General features: G+C 41.8%; 1 protein-coding gene and 1 pseudogene across 3 annotated transcripts in view; one reads left to right on the plus strand and one right to left on the minus strand.

Moving 5' to 3' along the window:
- The window catches only part of LOC137616288 (microfibril-associated glycoprotein 4-like), a 208855-nt pseudogene that overhangs the window by 169764 nt on the left and 18043 nt on the right, over positions 1 to 21048 (plus strand).
- The window catches only part of LOC137616282 (lysine-specific demethylase 8-like), a 286403-nt gene continuing 282193 nt past the window's right edge, over positions 16839 to 21048 (minus strand). For all 3 annotated transcript variants that reach the window (XM_068345916.1, XM_068345917.1, XM_068345918.1), the window contains one exon: positions 16839 to 17205. In XM_068345916.1, coding sequence (XP_068202017.1) covers positions 16948 to 17205 — 258 coding nt within the window. In that variant the 3' untranslated portion in view covers positions 16839 to 16947. The remainder of the gene's footprint in view (positions 17206 to 21048) is intronic.

The raw sequence follows: 21048 nt of genomic DNA on the forward strand, positions 1-21048 counted from the left end.
TTATCTTTTGGGGTCATCCTTTAAGGCAAAGAAATCTTGAACTTTTTCAACCCCTCTATCTCTTCCCAAAGCTCCTTCTCGCTCAGTCTCCCCAGGGGATCAATCGAGTAGGAGTGTTGACACTCCTGGACAAGCCTTAGATTCGAAGGATGCTGCCGCTTCCCCTAGTGAAGTGGCGCTACCCTTTTCCGCAGGGGAATTCTTTTCAAATCATGATTTATTACAGATTTGACCTTCCCTTGGTGTTGCTGGTCCCCTGTTGAAGGAAGGTATTGTTGAGTTGTAGTTGGGAGCAAAGAGGAAGTGGATCCCCCTCCGAAGAGCTCCGAGGCTTCGTGCTGGAGGGGTTCCTGGCTACCGCTTCCAGCGCTATGTTGCCAGACCTGAGTTCTTCGCCTTTGCCTGCTGCAGCTCCTGCCGCCAACAACAGCACTCCCCCTTGTTCCGAGTACTCTCAGCCTGCCGAGGCATGTTCCTGTTACGCGGGGGATCACGTTTTCCTTTCGCAGGTTAGGTCCTCCCCGCAGTTGTCTCTGCCACATGGTACTTCATGAGTGCCCGGCTTTGCCTCCACCTTTCTCCTGCCCCCTGTGAGGTTGATGTGCGGCATTCTCGCCCCAGCCTGTTCCTGAGTCCAGGAGTGCTAACTGTTCTCCAAGGGGAATCCAGACCGTTGCACTTCATTGCCAGAATGTAAGCCGTGCTGAGCCACCCAACGCTCTCCACCCTTGCCTTACAGCGTGAACAGAATGAACGCCCAAGACGACCTTCTCGATCAAGGGAGATCGCCACTTTTGAGATCCAGGAGCACCACAACTCGCCATTGGGTGTCGGTGAGCAAGCGGTCTCGCTGCTCATCAGCACATTCCAGTGCACTCGCAGGTAACGCGCGAGGCAGCTGCTTGTCATTCATGACTAGAATGAGACCAACCCTCTGCACGTGATCGCGTGCCAGCGCATGACTATTCGCCAACCCATAGCTACATGTCTCGTGATTCCTCTCTTTCTAGATTTCTGAGCGCGATCTGCAGTCCATGCGTGATCACCCACCTGCGCAAGTTCGTGACACTTCCTCGCCCAAACCTTTGGAGCAGCTCCTGAACAAGCCCCGGCTCGCGTTTTATCCTTTGCTTGCTAGTGTCCAGTAGCGCTCAGCAACGTAGTTGTGCGCCAACACCCATCAGCGCACAGCCCCCCAGTAGAGTGCGAGTATCAGGTACCACGCATCAGCACAGCAGCGATGGACCGACCAGTGGAATGCAGTGTTCAGTCCCATCCACAGCTTCCCTAAGGAGTATAGCACATGATCCAGGGGAGATTTCACCTAGACCTCGCGTTCGGCCAGAGCGAGAGACTACGCCGGTCCCCTTACAACTAAGCAAACGACCTCCCTTTCCCTCATATGTGCCTAAATCTCCCAGGTGGTGTTCACCATTCCATAGCCTCCCCAGTCAGAGGCTGTCCTTGATTCCATCCTTCTAGAAGGATAACCCATGTTACAACGTTTTGGTGAAAGCTTTGAGCTTGGCGGTATACGGCGCTGCACCTGCAGGTAAGAAGTTGTCAGCAGCTTCCACCAGTATTCCCAGGATTCTGTTAAAGATGATGATCTTGTCAAGGACCTCCTCTCCACTGTCTGAATTTAGATGCAGATCTTCAGTTCCATAGGCATCCAAGATCCAAGGAACATCAGCCTTGGATGATCGTCTCCCCTATCAGGTCTAGGACACATTTCTCAACAGGCACTGCGGAGGCAATTCAGCAGGACGTTTCCCAGCTTGAGATGACCCTGGTCATAACGACGAAGGAGAGGAGGAGACCAAAGCACTCAAGTCCCCCTCCGGGAGATTCCGTTCATCCCCGTACAAGCTGGTATTTGAGATCTCCCAGGGAGATCTCATTGACTTGGTCGTATCAACTCTTTCCCATCGAGGATGTTCCCTAAGGACACCGTACCACTTCCACAGTATCAGCCCCCGCCAGTTCCTTCCTGGTAGCAGAGTTCCTTCCTCCCGAGAGAGAGAGAGAGAGAGAGAGAGAGAGAGAGAGAGAGAGAGAGAGAGAGCGAGAGCGAGAGAGAGAGAGAAAAAACAGCACTGCTAGGTCTTCCCTTCAGACCTGGGAGAAGACCCGCGGGGCTTCTTTTCAGCAGCAGCATTGACAGCAAAGAACTCCCCCATGACGTTGAGGGGATCTTCGAAGTACGATATAAACTACAACACACCCCGCACTCCTATGGGTGAGAGCTAATGGGTGGATGATGACCAGGACTTGGGTAATGAGGACTACATTCCGAAGGCAGCTAGTTCTAGATACACTGAAGGGGAGCAGAAGGAATCTGACTATGCCTTTTGAAAGGTTCTGGGTGGCATGAGGGCCATTAATGCCGTGGACAATCCATCTGTTGCCCCACAAGAGGGTAAGAACACTGTATTGGACCATCTCTACTGCCCTGGTTTAGGGAGTTGAAAGGGGCCAGGAAGAAGGCCTTTGCACAGATAGCTGGCACTAAGATCTCTGCGCAGGTGCTTCCTCAAAGCTTCTCCTACCTCCTCTCGTCCAACAGAGGACGTACTACGGGGTGTCTGACGAGACCCTCTCTGTCCTACCACTAGACCCAGCCATCAAAGCCTGATGAGGGGTTTCTTGTAACAGGCTTTCAAGTCTCCCGGTCACCTTCTCTGCAGCAGATGCCCTAAACATGGAGAAAGTTGCGAAGTTTGCCATGCAGGCAACTACATAGCTGGATCTATGGTTGGGGTCAGTAGGTCACCTGGTCAAGACAGAGGATCGATCTCAGGAAAGAGCCAAGTAGTCTATGGCAACGTTCCTTTTATTGGGGACCCGAGCCGTAGAACTTTTCTCCCATCAGATAGCCAACCTATGGGCAAACCTGATTCTTAGGCAAAGGGATTTGGTAATTGAGGAGTTCCATCGGCAGTTTACTAAGCTTTAGGTGACCAGACTTCCATTCGACGTAAGAGGGAGAGATCAAAGAACTCAACTCTTCAACCCTCCCACTTGTCCACCAGTGGGGGGGATACCTGCAACGGCGGGGCAGAAGTGTCTGCAGCACGTGGCTGAACCCTAGACAGTCTTTGTGATTCGTTCAGGGTATTGCATTCCATTCACACGATCTCTCCCTCTTACTCTTCAGTGCAGACGATGTTAAAAGGGCGACTGATCATTGGAGAAAGTCTAACCAAGACACTCTCCTTCAGAGGGCCTTGACTCCCAGGCCCTATGGAGCAGCCCCTCCTCCAAGGAAACCACAAACATCCAGGCCACAGACCAGGAATAAGAATTCAGGCTTTTCCAAGAGTTTGTCGAGGAAGCTCTTTCCTGCCCGGGATCCAAAGGGGAACAAATCCAATTGAAGAGGTAAATGTGGCAGTCAAGGCTGCTCCTGATAGGGAGGTCAATCCTCCCACTTGTCCACCAGTGGGGGGATACCTGCAACGGCGGGGCAGAAGTGTCTGCAGCACGTGGCTGAACCCTAGACAGTCTTTGTGATTCGTTCAGGGTATTGCATTCCATTCACACGATCTCTCCCTCCTGTGACTTAGAGTCCAGTGCCATCAAGCTCCAACATGAAGGGATCCATGAAGTAGCTAACCCTCCGGGCAGAAGTCTACACCATGTTGGAGAAGGGCTTTCTCCAGGAGGTCCCTGACGGTTCCTCAGGCTTCTTCAGTCGACTCTTTATTTTGAGAAAGGTGTCTGGAGTCTGGAGGCTGGAGACCTATCATCGAACCCTCAGCTGTTCATCATAGAGACAGCAGACACAGTCAGACAAGCTATAAGACCACAGAACTTAATGTGCACACTGGACCTCGAGGACACATATTTCCAGATCCAAGTTCATCTGTCATCAAGGAAGTATTTAAGGATCACACTTCCAGATCCCAGTTAATTTTTCATCAAGGAAGTATCTAAGGATCATCCACGACAACAGGTAATACCAGTTCATGGTGCTGTGCTTCAGTCTTTCAACAGCACCTCAAGTTTTCACGAGTCTTTACCTTGGTGTCAACTTGGGCTCACAGGATTGGCATCTGTCTCCTAAGATACCTGAATGACTAGCTGATTCTAGCAGACTCTGTGGCGACCCTTCTTCAACACCGAGACAGACTCCTCAAATTTTGCCACAATCTGGGGATCATGATACATCTAAGTCATCTCTGCTTCCATCACAGAGACCAGTATAACTAGGCATGACCATTGACACCAGCCTGCAGAAAGTCTTTCTGTCAGATGACAGAATCCTGAGGCTGAAGAGGGTAGCAAGCCCCTTCCTTCAACGAGACGCTCTCCCAGCCCAGCGGTTGTTACGTCTCATAGGTCACCTGACTTCCATAAGCCATCTAGTCTGCAATGGCCACATGAATTTGATCTCTTCAGTGGCACCTAAAATCTAGACGGGTTCAGCACGAGAGACTCTCCAGATACTCTGGTCCCTATGGAACACGAGCAGCAGTTGGTCCTGAGATGGTAGGTGGCAGACAAGGATCTCTGACAAGGGGTTGATCTTCTCGTTCCTCCGCTGGAATTGATGCCCTTTTCATATGCATAAAAAAGGGGGTGGGGGCCTCAAATGTTGTACCACACAGTCTTCGGCCACTGATCAGAGTAGAGATGAGGGCAGCCTTCCTAGGTCTACAACAGTTCCTGGCGGGTCACTTAGTGGTGATGAATAACGACAACACCATGGTAGTGGCTTCTGTAAACAAACAAGGCGGTACCTTTTCGCAGCCCCTTTGCCATCTACCAGTGGAGATGCTAAGATGGACAAAAGACAACTCATTGTTCCTAGACACTATCAGCTCGCTTTATTCCAGGCAAAAGGAATGTGTTCGTGGACAATCTGAGCAGAATGACTCGGATAGTGGGCTCCGAGTGGTCTTTGAATCGTCTAGTAGCCAACAAACCATGACTTTGTGGGGTTCCCCGACAGTGGATCTGTTCGCAACGTCCCTGAACAAAAGGCTCCCACTCTATTGTTCACAAGTTCCAAATCCCCCAAGCACTCTGGCAAGATGCATTCCAGCAACAGTGTGACAACATTGACGTTGATGTCTTTCCCCCATCTGCCTGATGAGAAGGGTGCTCAACCAGGCGAGATCATCTGCAAACCTAGCTATGGCATCATGCAGAATGGTTCTCGGACCTTTTTCAGCTGTTGACAGAAGTCTCAGGAGAACTCTTTCCAAGACACGATCTGCTTAGACAACCACACATGAAAATCTACAAAGGTGTAGATTCCCTATGGCTTCACATATTGAGACTATCCAACATCTCCTCTCACAGAGACTTTTTCCCAACAAGTTGCGAAGATGTCCGGATACCTCCGGAAATCTTCAGCTGCATTACTAGGCCATGTGGACTGTCTTCTGTGGTTGGTAATGTGGAAGGGGTATCTCTCCCCTTGATGTCACTGCTGTATTTTAACAATAACGGAGTTCCTCGTATACATTCGGGAGGAAAACTCCTCTCGCTCTCAGCAGTGAAAGGCTACTGCTCAGCCTTGAGCCTCGCCTTTAGGCTGAAAAAGTTAAAATTTCCTCTTCGTTGGATTTCTCTGTAATCATACGGAGTTTTGTGCTTACCTGCCCTCAGTCAGAAGTTGCACCACCTCCATGAAATGTGGTTCATGTCCTTTAGTCCCTAAAGTGCACTCGCTGCGAATCATTATGCCGGGCATCAGATCTTCACTTGACTTTGAAGACGGTTTTCCTGCTCGCTTTGGCTTAGGCTAAGAGAGTCAGCAAACTCCATGATTTTTCGGTGATATCTCCCATTCAAGGGGATGAAGGAGGTAATGCTTGGCTTCATCCCTGAGTTTATTGCCAAGACTCAAAATTTGGGAATAGTGGATCCAAGATTCGGGCCCTTCCAGATTGGGTGTCTTTGTAATATAACTGATGATCCAGAGCAACAGTTACTTTGTCCAGTGAGGAGTATGAGGTACTACCTCGAAAAAACTGCAGAAGCTTGGCCCCAAGTGTCAGCACTTTGTCAGCACGGGGAAGGTCAAGAGAAGGATCAGCAAGAACATGGTCTCTGCTTGGATTGGCAAGGTCATAGACCAAGCATTGAATCCCAATACTTCTCTACAGACGAGACAACCCAGAGTTCATGACATTAGGGGCATAGGTATATCCCATGTGTTCAAGAAAAACCACTCTGTGATGCAGGTCTTCCAAGCAGGTGTGTGGAAGCATCAGACGACCTTCACTCCCCATTACTTCCAACACGTGACCCACGGGAACGTGGAGTGTTTCTCCGTTGGCCCTGTGCTGGATGCACAAGTGGTTTAAATACCTCAGGCTCCTTGATGGATAAGTAGCAGATGGTGAAAGGCAGAGGTTACCCAGTATCAAGTCTGGGATGAATGGTTAATAATAACTGGCTTTTGTTTTTTTCATTTCCCCTCTCTTAGGGAACAGCAACTGCGGTCCTCTGCAAGCTGGCCTCCTCTTGTCTGCTGATAAAACTATTTCCCTTGTGTAACCTGGTATAGAAATATTACTTGTCCCCATATCCCTTGGCGATGTGGGATTGGGTAACGTCTATGGTTGATTTAAAGATTCCTACATTTCTGAAAATTCTTGCCTAGACTGGTCACACTTTACTGTATCACACAATCACACGGATTGCTCAGGCCGCTAAAACGTGCTAATGTACGTAACTTAGCGAGGTATCGGGGTTTGCTCCCTTATACGTGCAGAACACATACAGGAAAAACCCCAGGTTAAAAGTAAGCAAGTTGGTTAGGACTTAACTCCCCTAAAGGGCGAGTCATCCCTAATAAAGAGCGAAAGGGTTTGTATTTAGTGTCGGAACAAATGACAAATATAAAGTAATTTGTATTTTTCATAATAGAAACCTTGAGCTCTTTATACAAATTTTGCCGGCCATCACCTATCCCCCTTGAAAGTCCTGCCTGAAATCAAAAGTGATGAGACGACAACAGTGTGTGCGTTAGCGAGGTAGTTGGTACTACCCCTCTTACCCCCGCTAACTAGTGGTAGGTAGCTACACCTTGCTAAAAATCTTATGGCTAATCTTCCAACTTCGCCAAAAGTATGTCCCCTAATAAAGAGTTTAAGGTTTGTATTGTTAGGAAAAATACAAATTACTTTAAAATTTAGTCATTTTGAAGAGCTCGGCCAATTCTTGCTTCCATTCTAAACCAACTCTTAAAAGTCAGAATTTTTTTAATGTAATTGTTGTGGCAATATTTGTGTAGACCTCTACTATTTCCAATTTTTAAATGCTGACTTTCTAAATTGGATTTTTTTTTTATCTAAAATATCCAGGACTTTGTAAACATTAGATTCAATATCTAATTAGGCTGTACCCTTAAACAAGGAATTATGAAAGTTCACACTGAAATCTGCAAAAAAAAAAAAAAAAAAAAACCGGGTAATTACATTTTTGGGCTCAAGCCATGTCGTCCTGATGGAAGTTCCTAAAGTAGCTTCCTAAGGGATATGTTACTACAGTACAGTGATATTCCCAGAGTATTAAACCTCCAGGTCCCAGAATTCTAACTCCTGGAGCGAATATCCTTAAATTTTCTCTCAAGGATATCGCATAATATCAGAGGACGTATTCTTGACACGCCACATAGCAATCTGCTCCCCTAATAGTGTTTACGCTTCGAGGGGGACATGGTAGAATAGAAGGGGAGCCGTATCGAGGTTACCCCCGTTCTCGTACTACTATTGACCACCACCACAGCGCCATTCCCAAGATAGCGGACATTCCTAATTTTGTAGCGATTTCGCTCAGTGGTGTTCCCTGTTGATCTAACTTTTTGATCGATTTGCAAAGATTTTTATTATGCATTCTCCAACTTCTTTCGCCTTCGGAAAGTTGAGTATTGGGTCTTTACAATGAGTAATTTTTAGCTCCTGTTTCACTGTGAAATTAAAGTAATTTATTGTGCTTAGAAGCTAAGCCTCATACCGGAGGCGCCATGGGCGCAGTCGTTCGTTAGGCATGTGTTATTTAGTTAGTAGAACGACTTCCCGGTTTTTAAATAGCATTAATTAATTAATTAATTATGTAAGCTATTTAGGCAAATTATACTTGTAAAGATATTTATAATGTGCATAATTTCCCTTTATGTAAATCGTATACAGTAGTTAGTTTCGGTGAGTGAGGTAACTGAGATCTCGTCTCGCCTAGGTAGCCTAACCTAAGCATTTTATTATACGTTCAGCCATTTCCCCGTTTACCCTTGTGTATTGTGGTTTCAATTCATGCAGAGATAGTAGTCTCTTTGAATTAGATGAAACATTACACGTCTCCTAAAGGGGATTTAAGGGTAATCCCTCTTTCCCTCTGAGTGTAGCCTTAGACTACAACCTTGGTGGGTTGGCCTCAAATTTTTAATTAAAGCTTGACTATCCTACGGTTTTTTTCTGCCCTTCCCCTGTAACCGCAGATGCAGGTTTTTGGGTTTGGGCCAGAATCTCAGAGTATTTAGTCTGTGGTCGGTAGCTGATTAGCAAGATGAATAAAATTCTTTTGCCAGGTTAGGCTGCCGACATAGGAGGCTAGACCTCCCTAGGCCACTCCTGAAGGGTCTGTACGATATGATACCTTCTCCCGGTGGCCTCGCAGACTAGTCCTGTGTTGGTTGACCTTAAGCTGAAGAATAGAATTCTTCTACCGCTTAGGGGACACCGGCACTAGAACCCCGTTTCCTTACCGTTTAGAGGTGGTGGCGAGGGTGCTACCAACCTCTTTATTGTATTAATCTAACCCTAGGCTAAGGAATAGAATTCTTTATCCACATGGGATAGTTCTAATACAGGAACGGAGTTTTGTTAGGTGAGGCAGGACAGGCTATATGGCCGGCCCCTGCTGTACCTTTTACAGGACCCTCTTTCCCCTCCCTTCTATCCCCTTTATGTTGGTGACTCCCTGCAACCTTACCGTTGCCGGTGGATTGCCGGGATCGACCAGACTCCCTCTCTTCAGCTGTTGTCCGACGGCCAGTAGCTATTTTCAGTGGCAGGCAGCCATGACAACTGCCGGCCGGCAGTCATGACAACTGCCGGCCGGCAGTCATGACAACTGCCGGCCGGCAGTCATGACAACTGCTGGCCGGCAGTAATGACAACTGCTGGCTGGTAGCCATGACAGCTGCCGGCCGGCAGTCATGATGGGTGTTGGCAGGCAGCCAGGGCAGCTGCCGGCCGGCAGCTGGTGGCCATGTTGGCTGTGAGTGGGAAGTCCCTTCTGTTACCAAAGGTTCTTCAGTTCTCCTTTGGACTGCTAGCAACAGTGGCTGTTGGCGGGGTGCTGCCTACCAGGCCGGCACAGATTGGTACTGACTCAACCGGCAGCACGCCGACTGTACTGATACTGCATAGACAGGACCTTGCTGGCGACAGTACTGTAGCTGGATGGAAGCTTGAATGTTACATTCTCCCCTTCCATTTGAACCTTCTTTCTGGAAAAAGGTAGTAAAATTAGACTTGTACAGCCATATTTACTGTATATATACACAGTATTAGGTAGCCTTTTCTCCATGCTATCTCTCTCTCTTTTAGCTAGCAGGCTGGATGTGCCGGCAAAAGCTAGCTATGCCGACGACATGCCGGCTGAACTACAGTACAGTATATGTTTATACAGGTAGTTAGTATATTTGCATTATAGGATATACTGCAAATAGAAAGCTGCTGTATATATTATACTAGTAGTGTTTTCCAATATATTTTGAGTATCCTACCCAAATATTTGTGGAACCCAATCTCATATTGAAAGAATTTAATTTTTTCAATATTCTGATTAGAAATCAGTCTTCAGATTACCCTGCAATATTAAAATTTTTAAGGACTGGAGGTTACACTCCTAACCCTTAAAGGGCAGAGCCCTTATCCTTGAGTCTCCATGATCAGGAAACTCGATGATTTAATATTGTAAGGGAGGTCACAGCAAATAGGTTGGGTGGGATACACAAATGTATGTCTTTATTTTTCCCCAGTCCAGTTGGCATCATGCCAGCTGGACCGTGCAGTCAGATGCTTGCCATAAAGGCAGCACATTGGCTGGATCACACTATATATAATTATACAGATGCCAGTAATTTGCAATATAGTGCATACTGCAAATAGAAAACTATAGTACGATTATACAGTAGTTATTTCTAACATATCTTGGGTACCCTTGTGCGAGCTTATACTGGTGCCGCTCTTATATTGAAGGAATAGTGTTTCTTCATTAAGCTGATTGAGAAATCAGTCATCATTACCCCACAGTGTTTAGTATAAAAGGGACAGTGAATTATACACTTCTCTACCCCTAGGGGTGAAAACCCCCTTTTTAGTTAGAGTTCCTTTGATAAGGGAATCTCCTCACATTTAATACTGAGGGGAGGCAACAGCATTTGTTTGCAGAGGATACACAGGTATGTCTCCTGCTATCCCTTTATAGCTTGCTATCCTAAGCTATTCTGTTAAGATACGACTTTTGATATATTGGTTATCACCGAGATAATCAATCGTATACTCATTTTGTTTTCCTTTCTTTACAGGAGGAACACCATATGTCATGTGTTGCAGTCTTCTGCAAAACTAAGAGTAAGTGTTTTTACGGACATAATGCATGCAGGTTTCATGCCCCCTGCAATATTATTTCCGAACCCCTGCATCATTGGAACCCGCAAAGTATGTCGGACCTTATTGTCCGAGGGTTTCAAGAATCCCAAGTCGGTAGAGACTAGGGATGCAGCTCGTTTCAAGCTACGCAACTGGGTGAGAGGCTTTCAGAAAATCTCTCTGGGACCTTACCTGCCTAATGACAAGATGCGTAGGTTACTATTTCCAACAGCAAGGAGGGCAGAAAGTGGGAAGAAGGTGAGAATGTCAGGTTGGAATTGTCTCCGTCCATACCAGCTCTAGAGCCAGCGACATCGATATCTCCCCCTTCTATCCCCCTATTAGATGGAATGGACCAGTTATGGGCCCAAGTGAGGAATCTAATAGAAAACTTGTGCAAACAGAGCGAAAAGCAGGAAGCGAAATGCAATGTAGAGCCTTGTAAAGCTCCACTTGTCGCTCCTCAGGGGTCATACAAAAACGATCCATAGATCAAGACCTTCCGACATGTTCCAAAACCAATCCCTGCAGGTTTGCGGAGCTGGTGCCGAATTTTAAACGGCAAACTCTACATCTCGGAGAAGATGGGTACTGTTCCTTTGAACAAAATCCAGTTTTGGCCAAGCTTTGACGCTTTCCCTAACTGTTTCGTTAGACTGAAGGATGAACCAAGGTCAAGAAAAGGAACGGAATCAAAGGAGGTTATGATTCTCGACCATGATAAAGCACAGGCTATCCTATCAAGTAGCATAGAAAAGGCGGGTTACTTGGTGTCGAAGGTATTCACACCAGGTAACAGGCATTCTTCCTTTCTTGCTCCTGCTTCAATTTCATTCCCCTTTACGGAGAAGGCATTTAAAGATGTCACCGAGGCAGTGGAGGTAGGTAAACCATGTCCTAGACTCAAGGAGTGCGAGCCTCTGTCACTAGCCATTCCCAGACAGGAGAAGAACTGGAAGGAAGCCCATTTAACCTTTTCAGTAGGAAGACTTGTGGCGGATGTCGCCAGTCGACAATTTAAGGAAAATCTCTCTAAATTATCTGAGTTTCTCTTACATGATGAACAAGAGACAAAGAGACTTGCAGCCTCCCTATCTCTACAAAACTACATAGAGTTCTGATCACCTCATCAAGATACCCCAGACATGCTCAAGGTCTTAGTTAAAATACATATGGCTACCTTGGTAAAAGACCTTTATGCCTTTATAAAGGCTAGAAGAACATGTAGGGAGTTTGTGTTCGCTAACACGACAGCGAAACATGAAACAAGGAAGCTAATATCTTTCAAATTCTGGCGTAAAGACCTCTTTCCAAACGAGGTAGTCAGGAAATTGATTAAGAACGCCACCACGGAAAAAGTAGGACTTCTCCAAAAGTGGGGCATCCTTTCAAAAAGAGAATCTTCCAAGGTTGTAGGTCCCCAACCTAAGAGGAAGATGGAAAGGTCTGGAAATTCATTTCGAGCTGTCCAACAACATCCCACAGTTGTAGTGACCGCGCTGCCACAGGCAGATGGTCGAAAATATAATCCTACTGATCAGTCGAAGCATAGAAATGCTTCTAGTAGGAGGGAGGTTCCTTTTAGGATCGCTGGACCTTCAATCCTTGGGTCCATGGCCTAATCAAGATGGGACTAAGATATGAGGTGGAGATGTCTCTACCACCATTTCCTCAACTCCTCCTATAATCCAAAACCCTCCTGGAAGAGTTTACCTGAGAGCTCTAGAGCATACAGGTGGTAAGGAAACTATAGTCCACCAAATTCCAGGGAAGGCCGTTGTGTGTCTACGAGAAGGACTCGAGAAAATTCAGTCATTCTGGACTTGTCGCCACTCAACAAGTCCAAATAAAACGAGTTTAGAATGTTTATCCTTCTGAACATAGGGACCCTGTTGCAAAAAAGGGTGCCTGTAGTCTTACCAGACCTGAAAGTCGTCTATTGGCAACTTCCAGTCAATCACCCTCTCCCCTCCTATCTAGGATTCAAGTTACACAAAGTAACGTATTTCCTAGGAAAGATACTTGTCAGACTAGACACAGTCCTAGATATCTTCATAAAATTGGCAGACACAGTCACGCAATAATTAAGCCTAGGAAAGGTTCAGGCAACAATGTTCCTGGACGAGAGGCTGGGGTGGGCAGCACCCAAGGTGGCTGGTCTATGAACATCCAAGGAAATGATCAGGTCCCCGGAACATCGCGGATGCAAGATAAGCTTCAAGAAGTCTCGATTCTCTCCAGCTCAAAGGTTTCAATGCGAAAAAGCCATTGAAGCCTGTGGTCACACCAACTCTCCTTTCCTTTGTGAATGTAAAAGGAGATGGCAAGGTCGGTCGAGAGACTGGTAATCAGTCAGATTCCCAAAACGCGAACAGGGAGGAGCTCTGATCTCTCTCCAGTTCGCAATAGAGACAGACCCAGTGCTAAGAGCACTGCTGCAAGATGCATTGAGAGTCTGGAGAAAACAAGCATCAAACGCTCGAAGAGATCTAACAAGACTGATATCGGTCCTTCCTTAATCGCTTCCCTAACAAAGGTCAAAGCCCGAAAGTCCCAAGACCATGTTGGTCCTGTCATGAGTGGGGAAACTCTCTCCATGCAGATCAGATTGTCTATGGCTGATCTGGGACTCTGAAGCGATAAAGAGACGCTGCAATCGACGATGCTAGAGAACGTCTCATACAATCTAGGTGTAGTTAACCATCCCTTACCTAAAGGGATGGCACCTGTCAGCAGTTCATATACAACCGATCCGCAATGTGACAGTGGATGCTCTACTCGGGCTCAAGCTGATAGAGTTAGAATGGTCCACGGACGCAGACCTATTCTCTCCCAGATGGGAACAAGTCCCCGAACTGCAGTCCGACCTCTTCATTACGAGCGTCGTCAAGGAACTACCTCGATACGTAGCCCCATACGAGGATCCTCTAATAAAAATGACAGACATCATGTCTCTGAAATGGAAGGGATAGACTTAGGATTTCCAGTTCATCCCATCCAATCACCTGCTGAGAGTCCTCAACATGCTGAGATCCTTCCAGGGAGGAGTAGCTCTGTTGGCTCCCGGGTAGCCCAAGAGCAATCTGTCCTCTTTGAGGAAGGAACGGAGGCTGGGGCTGTCCCTAGTTCTAAACCCAGGACTACTACAGAAGGTTCAGAGATTAATTGCCTTCGATTTATCACAGAGAACCCGAACCCTTCATTGCATGATTTTCTTGCCCTAGCGGTTAGGAAAAGGTTTGGGATCTCAAAAGGCAATATAGATTTCTTAGAAGAATACAAGTTTAAGTCAACTAGAAGACAATATGAGTCATCATGGAAAAAGTGGGTTGCTTTTGTAAAAGCAAAAGGACCGAAAGAGATTTCAATGAACTTCTGCATGTCCTTCTTTATCCATCTTCATAACCAAGGTTTGGCGGCCAACACAATAACTATGTGCAAGTCAGCCTTGACTAGACCTCTTCTATATGCTTTTCAAGTGGACTTGGTGAATGAGATCTTTAATAAGATCCCGAAGGCATGTGCAAGGCTTAGGCCTGCAGCACCACCAAAGTCCATCTCTTGGTCTTTGGACAAGGTCCTACATTATGCCTCATCCATGAACAATGAAGATTGTTCGCTTAAGGATCTAACCCAAAAGGTTATTTTTCTGTTTGCTATAGCCTCAGGGGCTAGAGTTAGTGAAATAGTGGCCCTATCTAGAGATGAGGGCCACATTCAGTTCGCAGAAACAGGAGAACTGAATCTCTTCCCTGATCCGACCTTTCTCGCTAAGAATGAGCTACCCACTAAAAGGTGGGGTCCCTGGAGAATCTGCCCTCTGAAGGAAGATGTCTCTCTATGTCCGGTAGAGTGTCTAAAGGTCTATCTTCGTAGAACTTCAGACTTCAGGGGAGGACAGCTCTTCAAAGGAGAAACCTCTGGATCAAACTTATCCCTAAAACAACTGAGGGCGAAGCTCACCTACTTTATTCGTAGAGCGGATCCTGACAGTACTCCCGCAGGTCATGATCCGAGAAGGATTGCTTCATCACTGAACTTCTTTCAGTATATGGACTTTGAGCGTCTTCGTTCATACACCGGATGGAAATCATCCAGAGTGTTTTACAAACACTATGCGAAACAGGTCCATGAACTAAAGCACTATGTAGTGGCGGCAGGTAGTGTATTAAAACCTGCCCCCTAATTACTGTGATAAACAGTTAATTGCTTGGGACTTCGAATGTCCTCACTCATATACTGGATGAGAATCATCCAGAGTGGTCTACAAACACTATGCTAAGCAGGTCCATGAACTGAAGCAGTATGTGGTGACGTTGGGTAGAGTATTTAACCTGCCGTCTAATTCTATGATGAACAGCTAATTGACTGGGACTGTCAATTAAAGGGAGAAGGGGTCATCTCTCTTAGTGTGACCTCCTTTGAATAAGTGTTACCATGGTGACACTAACTCTGTTAAAAAATCCCAGGTGTGGAATTATACAGATAGCACTAGTGCCGTGTGTACGTAGTACACAGTGTCAACCAGGAATTATGAAGAGAAATTTTATTATAAATTTTCTTCAATCTGAGAGTGGCACTCGTCATTTCTTTCTTCCCAAGAAAGAAAGATAATCTCTGTACATGTTACATGTATAATTCCGTTATCATGCTACATTCGTTTTACTTGCTAATTCACTTAGTCATTTATTGAAAATAAGTGTATTAGAATGTAATTGCGTCCTAATTCGCCCGACAATTGCATGATTAAAAGTCCAGAGTATGTACTCTTCATATATTTGTATGCTCACAAGCTATGGATATAAGAAACACTGATAAGTATTTGGTAATACTGTATTCACAAACTACGAGACAGTTTGTACATCCAGTGTATACTTATGTTTGTTCATACAATATATGCTAACCTTGAGACCCCTTTTCTACTGTCTAGAATGACTCTTCCCTGTAAGGGGCAGGAAGCACTAACATCGCGTATGATTAGTGATAATGACGGATAACGGTAACGTCATTTGTCTCGATTGTTCCAAATGATCATAGAAATGTTGTCCCAAGGTTAAGGCACTGATGAAAATCCACAGATACACATGCTCTAGTATGCTTCCATCAGGACGACATGGCTTGAGCCCAAAAAACGGAAATCTATTTTTGGGTGAGATCGCCATGTCGTCCTGATGGAGCCACCCTTCTTTTCTAAAAAGAAAAGATCTTCACAGTTTCCCTCCCTGAGGCATTGTATCTGTAGCACCATGCTCAATGCTACAAGAAATGTCCGCCATCTTGGGAATGGCGCTGTGGTGGTGGTCATTAGTAGTACGAGAACGGGGGTAACCTTGATACGGCCCCCCTTCTATTCTGCCACCTCCCCCTCGAAGCGTAAACGCTATTAGGGGTGCAGATTGCTATGTGGCGTGTCAAGAATATGTCCTCTGATATTATGCGATATCCTTGAGAGAAAATTTAAGGATATTCGCTCCAGGAGTTAGAATTCTGGGACCTGAAGGTTTAATTCTCTGGTAATATCACTGTAGTAACATATATCCCTTAGGAAGCAACTTTAGGAACTTCCATCAGGACGACATGGCGATCTCACCCAAAAATAGATTTTTCGCTTCGCTCAAAATCCGTTTTATTCACCTATCTCTGCTTCCCTTTCAGTGCTTTGTAGACCTTTAGGTCCTCACTCAAATGCCAGTAGACTTTTAGGTCCTCACTCAAATGCCACTAGATTGTCTGACATTATGATGATGCAGGATATATAGGATATACGTAACCGTCCTCTTTTATAAGCACCGCTAATCACCTCTGTATTTTGCTTGGTGCTACCATAGTCTGTGGTAGTAGTAATGGTATTTTATAGTTAACATCTCTGAGAAGTATGTTTTCATGGGACGAGAACTTGTTCTGGTAAAAGCTATTTCCAAGGTGACCAAACTCTCCAGTGTTAAAAGCTAAATTCTATTATTTTCTGGGTACAAAGATTCTAAATACTGTACCAAGTTTCACTCCAAATGCTCTTTTTATTCTTGGTAATGAGTCTGATCTCTACAAGCCAAACAGCAAACCACTGGGGACTCCATAACTTTGGGCTGTAGATAGGCATTCCTTCATAGTTTTGGATGCTAGATTTCTATGCCCAAATCCAAATTTGAATTTTTGTTTTTGCTTATTTATTGACATACATTATCTCATTAAGACATTATTATTATGGAAGGTGATGAAGAAAGCTTGTAATCATCAAGTATAAATATTTTATTTGTATCTTTCTTTGGACAGATTTTTCAGAAGTATGTATATAAAATAATGCAATCCTTTTCAACAGCAGGGTTGATGCTTTCTAGACCCACCAGAAGGACACAGAAAAAGAAGTAGAGAGAGATCGCACGTAGTGCCAGCATCGAGGGGGAATATACAAGGCTTCTTGAGGGCCAAGAATAAGATCATAGAACAAGGCATTTTTAAAGAGAGGTTGATCTGGATCTTCTTGCCCCTCGACATCTACCTGGGAAGTATTACTCAGTAAGGGATCAGGATGTGGATAGAGGTACTTGGTTTGGTCCTCTTCATATAATCGAATATACTTGTAGCCTACAACCTTTGCGGAAATGAAAAAAGAAACAATTACAGTACCTGGGAATTGAATATTTCTTGTTAGAAAAAATACATCAAAACAGTTGAGGATTGACACTGTGATTATATATTTACAGGTAACTCGTCTAATCTAACCTTAAACAGTAGGTGAAAAACATCCTCAAGTTCAGTTAATTTTCTTGATATGTAATTTGATCCAAGTAAAATTTACTTATGATACTATACTATTATATTAACATGATTTTATAGCTAAAAGCTACTTATTTCCATACTTACCTCTAATTAGAACAAGCTATAAAGTGGAAAACCCAACCTAGCGACCTCTAAATAAAATAATAAGGAAATAACTCTACTCCATGTTAAGCCACGTAAAACCCTATTATTAATATTAATTGATATTGATATCAATATAGATACTATTATCAATATTAGGATATTTAATACTATTATCAATATTTATTACAATTAATATCAATATTAATCTATGAAAAATATCATTATTATCATGTTCAATATTGGTATTTTCAATTTGATATTATCAATTCAGTATTATTAATAATTTCATCTATTAATATTATCAACCTTGATAATGTTACCGATATCAATATTAATATCAATATTATTAATATTGATATCAATATTAATTTTGATTAATATCAATATTGATAATTTCAATATCTCAATATTGATAACATTGATATTATCAATATTGATAACATTGATATTATCAATATTGATAACATTGATATTATCAATATTGATAACATTGATATTATCAATATTGATAACATTGATATTATCAATATTGATAATATCGATATTACCAATATTCGGTATCGAAATCGATATTGAAGTCAATATCGTTATCCACATCGACACCGATATCGACATAGACACCGAAGTCGACGGAGCCCCGAAGTCGGAAACTTCGGGGTCGACGTCAACTTCGGTGTTGACGTCAACTTCGGGGTCGATGTCGATATCAATATCGGTGTCGATGTCGATATCAATATCGGTGTCGATGTCGATAACAATATCGATATCAATATCGGTGTCGATGTGGATAACGATATCGATTTCAATATCGATTTAGATATCGAATATTGGTACCGTAATATCAATATTATCACTATTGGTAATATTGATATTATCACTATTGGTAATATCGATATTATCACTATTGGTAATATCGATATTATCATTATTGGTAATATCGATATTATCATTATTGGTAATATCGATATTATCATTATTGGTAATATCGATATTATCAATATTGGTAATATCGAAAATTGGTAATATCGATATTATCATTATTGGTAATATCGATATTATCAATATTGGTAATATCGAAAATTGGTAATATCGATAATATCAATATTGGTAATATTGATATTATCAATATTGGTATTATTGATATTATCAATATTGGTAATATTGATATTATCAATATAGGTAATATTGATATTATCAATATTGGTAATATTGATATTATCAATATTGGTAATATTGATATTATCAATATTGGTAATTTCGAATCTTGGTAATATCGATATTATCAATATTGGTAATATCAAATATTGGTAATATCGATATTATCGGTATTGGTAATATCGATATCATTATTGGTAATATTGATATTACCAATATTGGTAATATCGATATTATCAATATTGGCAATATCGATATTATCAATATTGGCAATATCGATATTATCAATATTGGCAATATCGATATTATCAATATTGGTAATATCGATATTATCAACATTGGTAATATCGATATTATCAACATTGGTAATATCGATATTATCAACATTGGTAATATCGATATTATCAACATTGGTAATATCGATATTATCAACATTGGTAATATCGATATTATCAACATTGGTAATATTGATATTATCAATATTGGTAATATTGATATTATCAACATTGGTAATATTGATATTATCAATATTGGTAATATTGGATATTATCAATATTGGTAATATCGGATATTATCAATATTGGTAATATCGGATAATATCAATATTGGTAATATCGGATAATATCAATATTGGTAATATCGGATATTATCAATATTGGTAATATCGATATCATCAAAATTGGTATTATCGGATATCATCAATATTGGTCATATCGATATTATCAATATTGATAATATTGACATTATCATTATTGATATCAATATTGATATTACCAATATCTATATTATCAATATTGATATCAATATTATCAATATTGATAATATACATATTGGTAATATCAATATTGATAAATCAATATCATCAATATTGATAAATCAAAATTATCAATATTGATGATATCGGTATTATCACTATTGATGACATCGGTATCAATTTTCAATATTGATATTATCAGTATTATAAATATCGATATCAATACTGATATCACTATTTATACTATCGAATATCAATATTGATATCAATAGATACTATCAATATTGACAATATCAATATATATATATAGTATAATTTTTTTATATAAATATTATCACTATTGGTAATATCGATGTCATCACTATTGGTAATATCGATGTCATCACTATTGGTAATATCGATGTCATCACTATTGGTAATATCGATGTCATCAATATTGGTAATATCGATGTCATCACTATTGGTAATATCGATGTCATCACTATTGGTAATATCGATGTCATCACTATTGGTAATATCGATGTCATCACTATTGGTAATATCGATGTCATCAATATTGGTAATTTCGATATAATCAATATTGGTAATTTCGATATAATCAATATTGATAATATCGAATATTGGTAATATCGATATTATCAATTTTGGTAATATCGAATATTATCAATATTGGTAATATCGAATATTATCAATATTGGTAATATCGAATATTATCAATATTGGTAATATCGAATATTATCAATATTGGTAATATCGAATATTATCAATATTGGTAATATCGAATATTATCAATATTGGTAATATCGAATATTATCAATATTGGTAATATCGATATTACCAATATTGGTATTATCAATATTGGTAATATTGACCATATCAATATTGGTAATATTGACCATATCAATATTGATATCAATATTATCACTATTGATATCAATATTGATAATATTGAAATGATCAATATTGACATTGATATCAATATTGATCATATGTTATCAATATTGATCATATCAATATTGACTATCAATTATCACTATTGATCATATCAATTTGATATCAATATCAATATTGGTAATATCGATATCAATATTGGTCATATCGATGTTATCAATACTGATAATATTGACATTATCATTATTGATAATATCAATATTGATATTACCAATATCTATATTATCAATATTGATATCAATATAATCAATATTGATATCAATATTATCAATATTGATTATATTGATATCAATATTATCTATATTGATATCAATATAATCAATATTGATATCAATATTATCAATATTGATTATATTGATATCAATATTATCAATATTGATTATATTGATATCAATATTGATAATACAGTGAACCCTCGCTACTTCGCGGTTCGACCATCGCGGATTCACCACTTCGCGGATTTTTTTCATAACCCATGTATATACATATATCGCGGATTTTCCAGAAATATCGAAAATACCGCGATGTGACCGATGGTGCGAGATTGGAGAAAGTAAGGAAAATTGAATCGTGATTGATTTTCAATATAAATGAAACTTTGAGGAGCAACAAAGATATCATTTGTTAGAGAGATAGAGAGATGTAAGGAATGGGAGGTAGTGAAAAGTAGCCCACAGAGAGAGAGAGAGAGAGAGAGAGAGAGAGAGAGAG

This window comes from Palaemon carinicauda, chromosome 22 (assembly GCF_036898095.1).
Source record: "Palaemon carinicauda isolate YSFRI2023 chromosome 22, ASM3689809v2, whole genome shotgun sequence".
Lineage (NCBI taxonomy): Eukaryota > Metazoa > Arthropoda > Malacostraca > Decapoda > Palaemonidae > Palaemon > Palaemon carinicauda.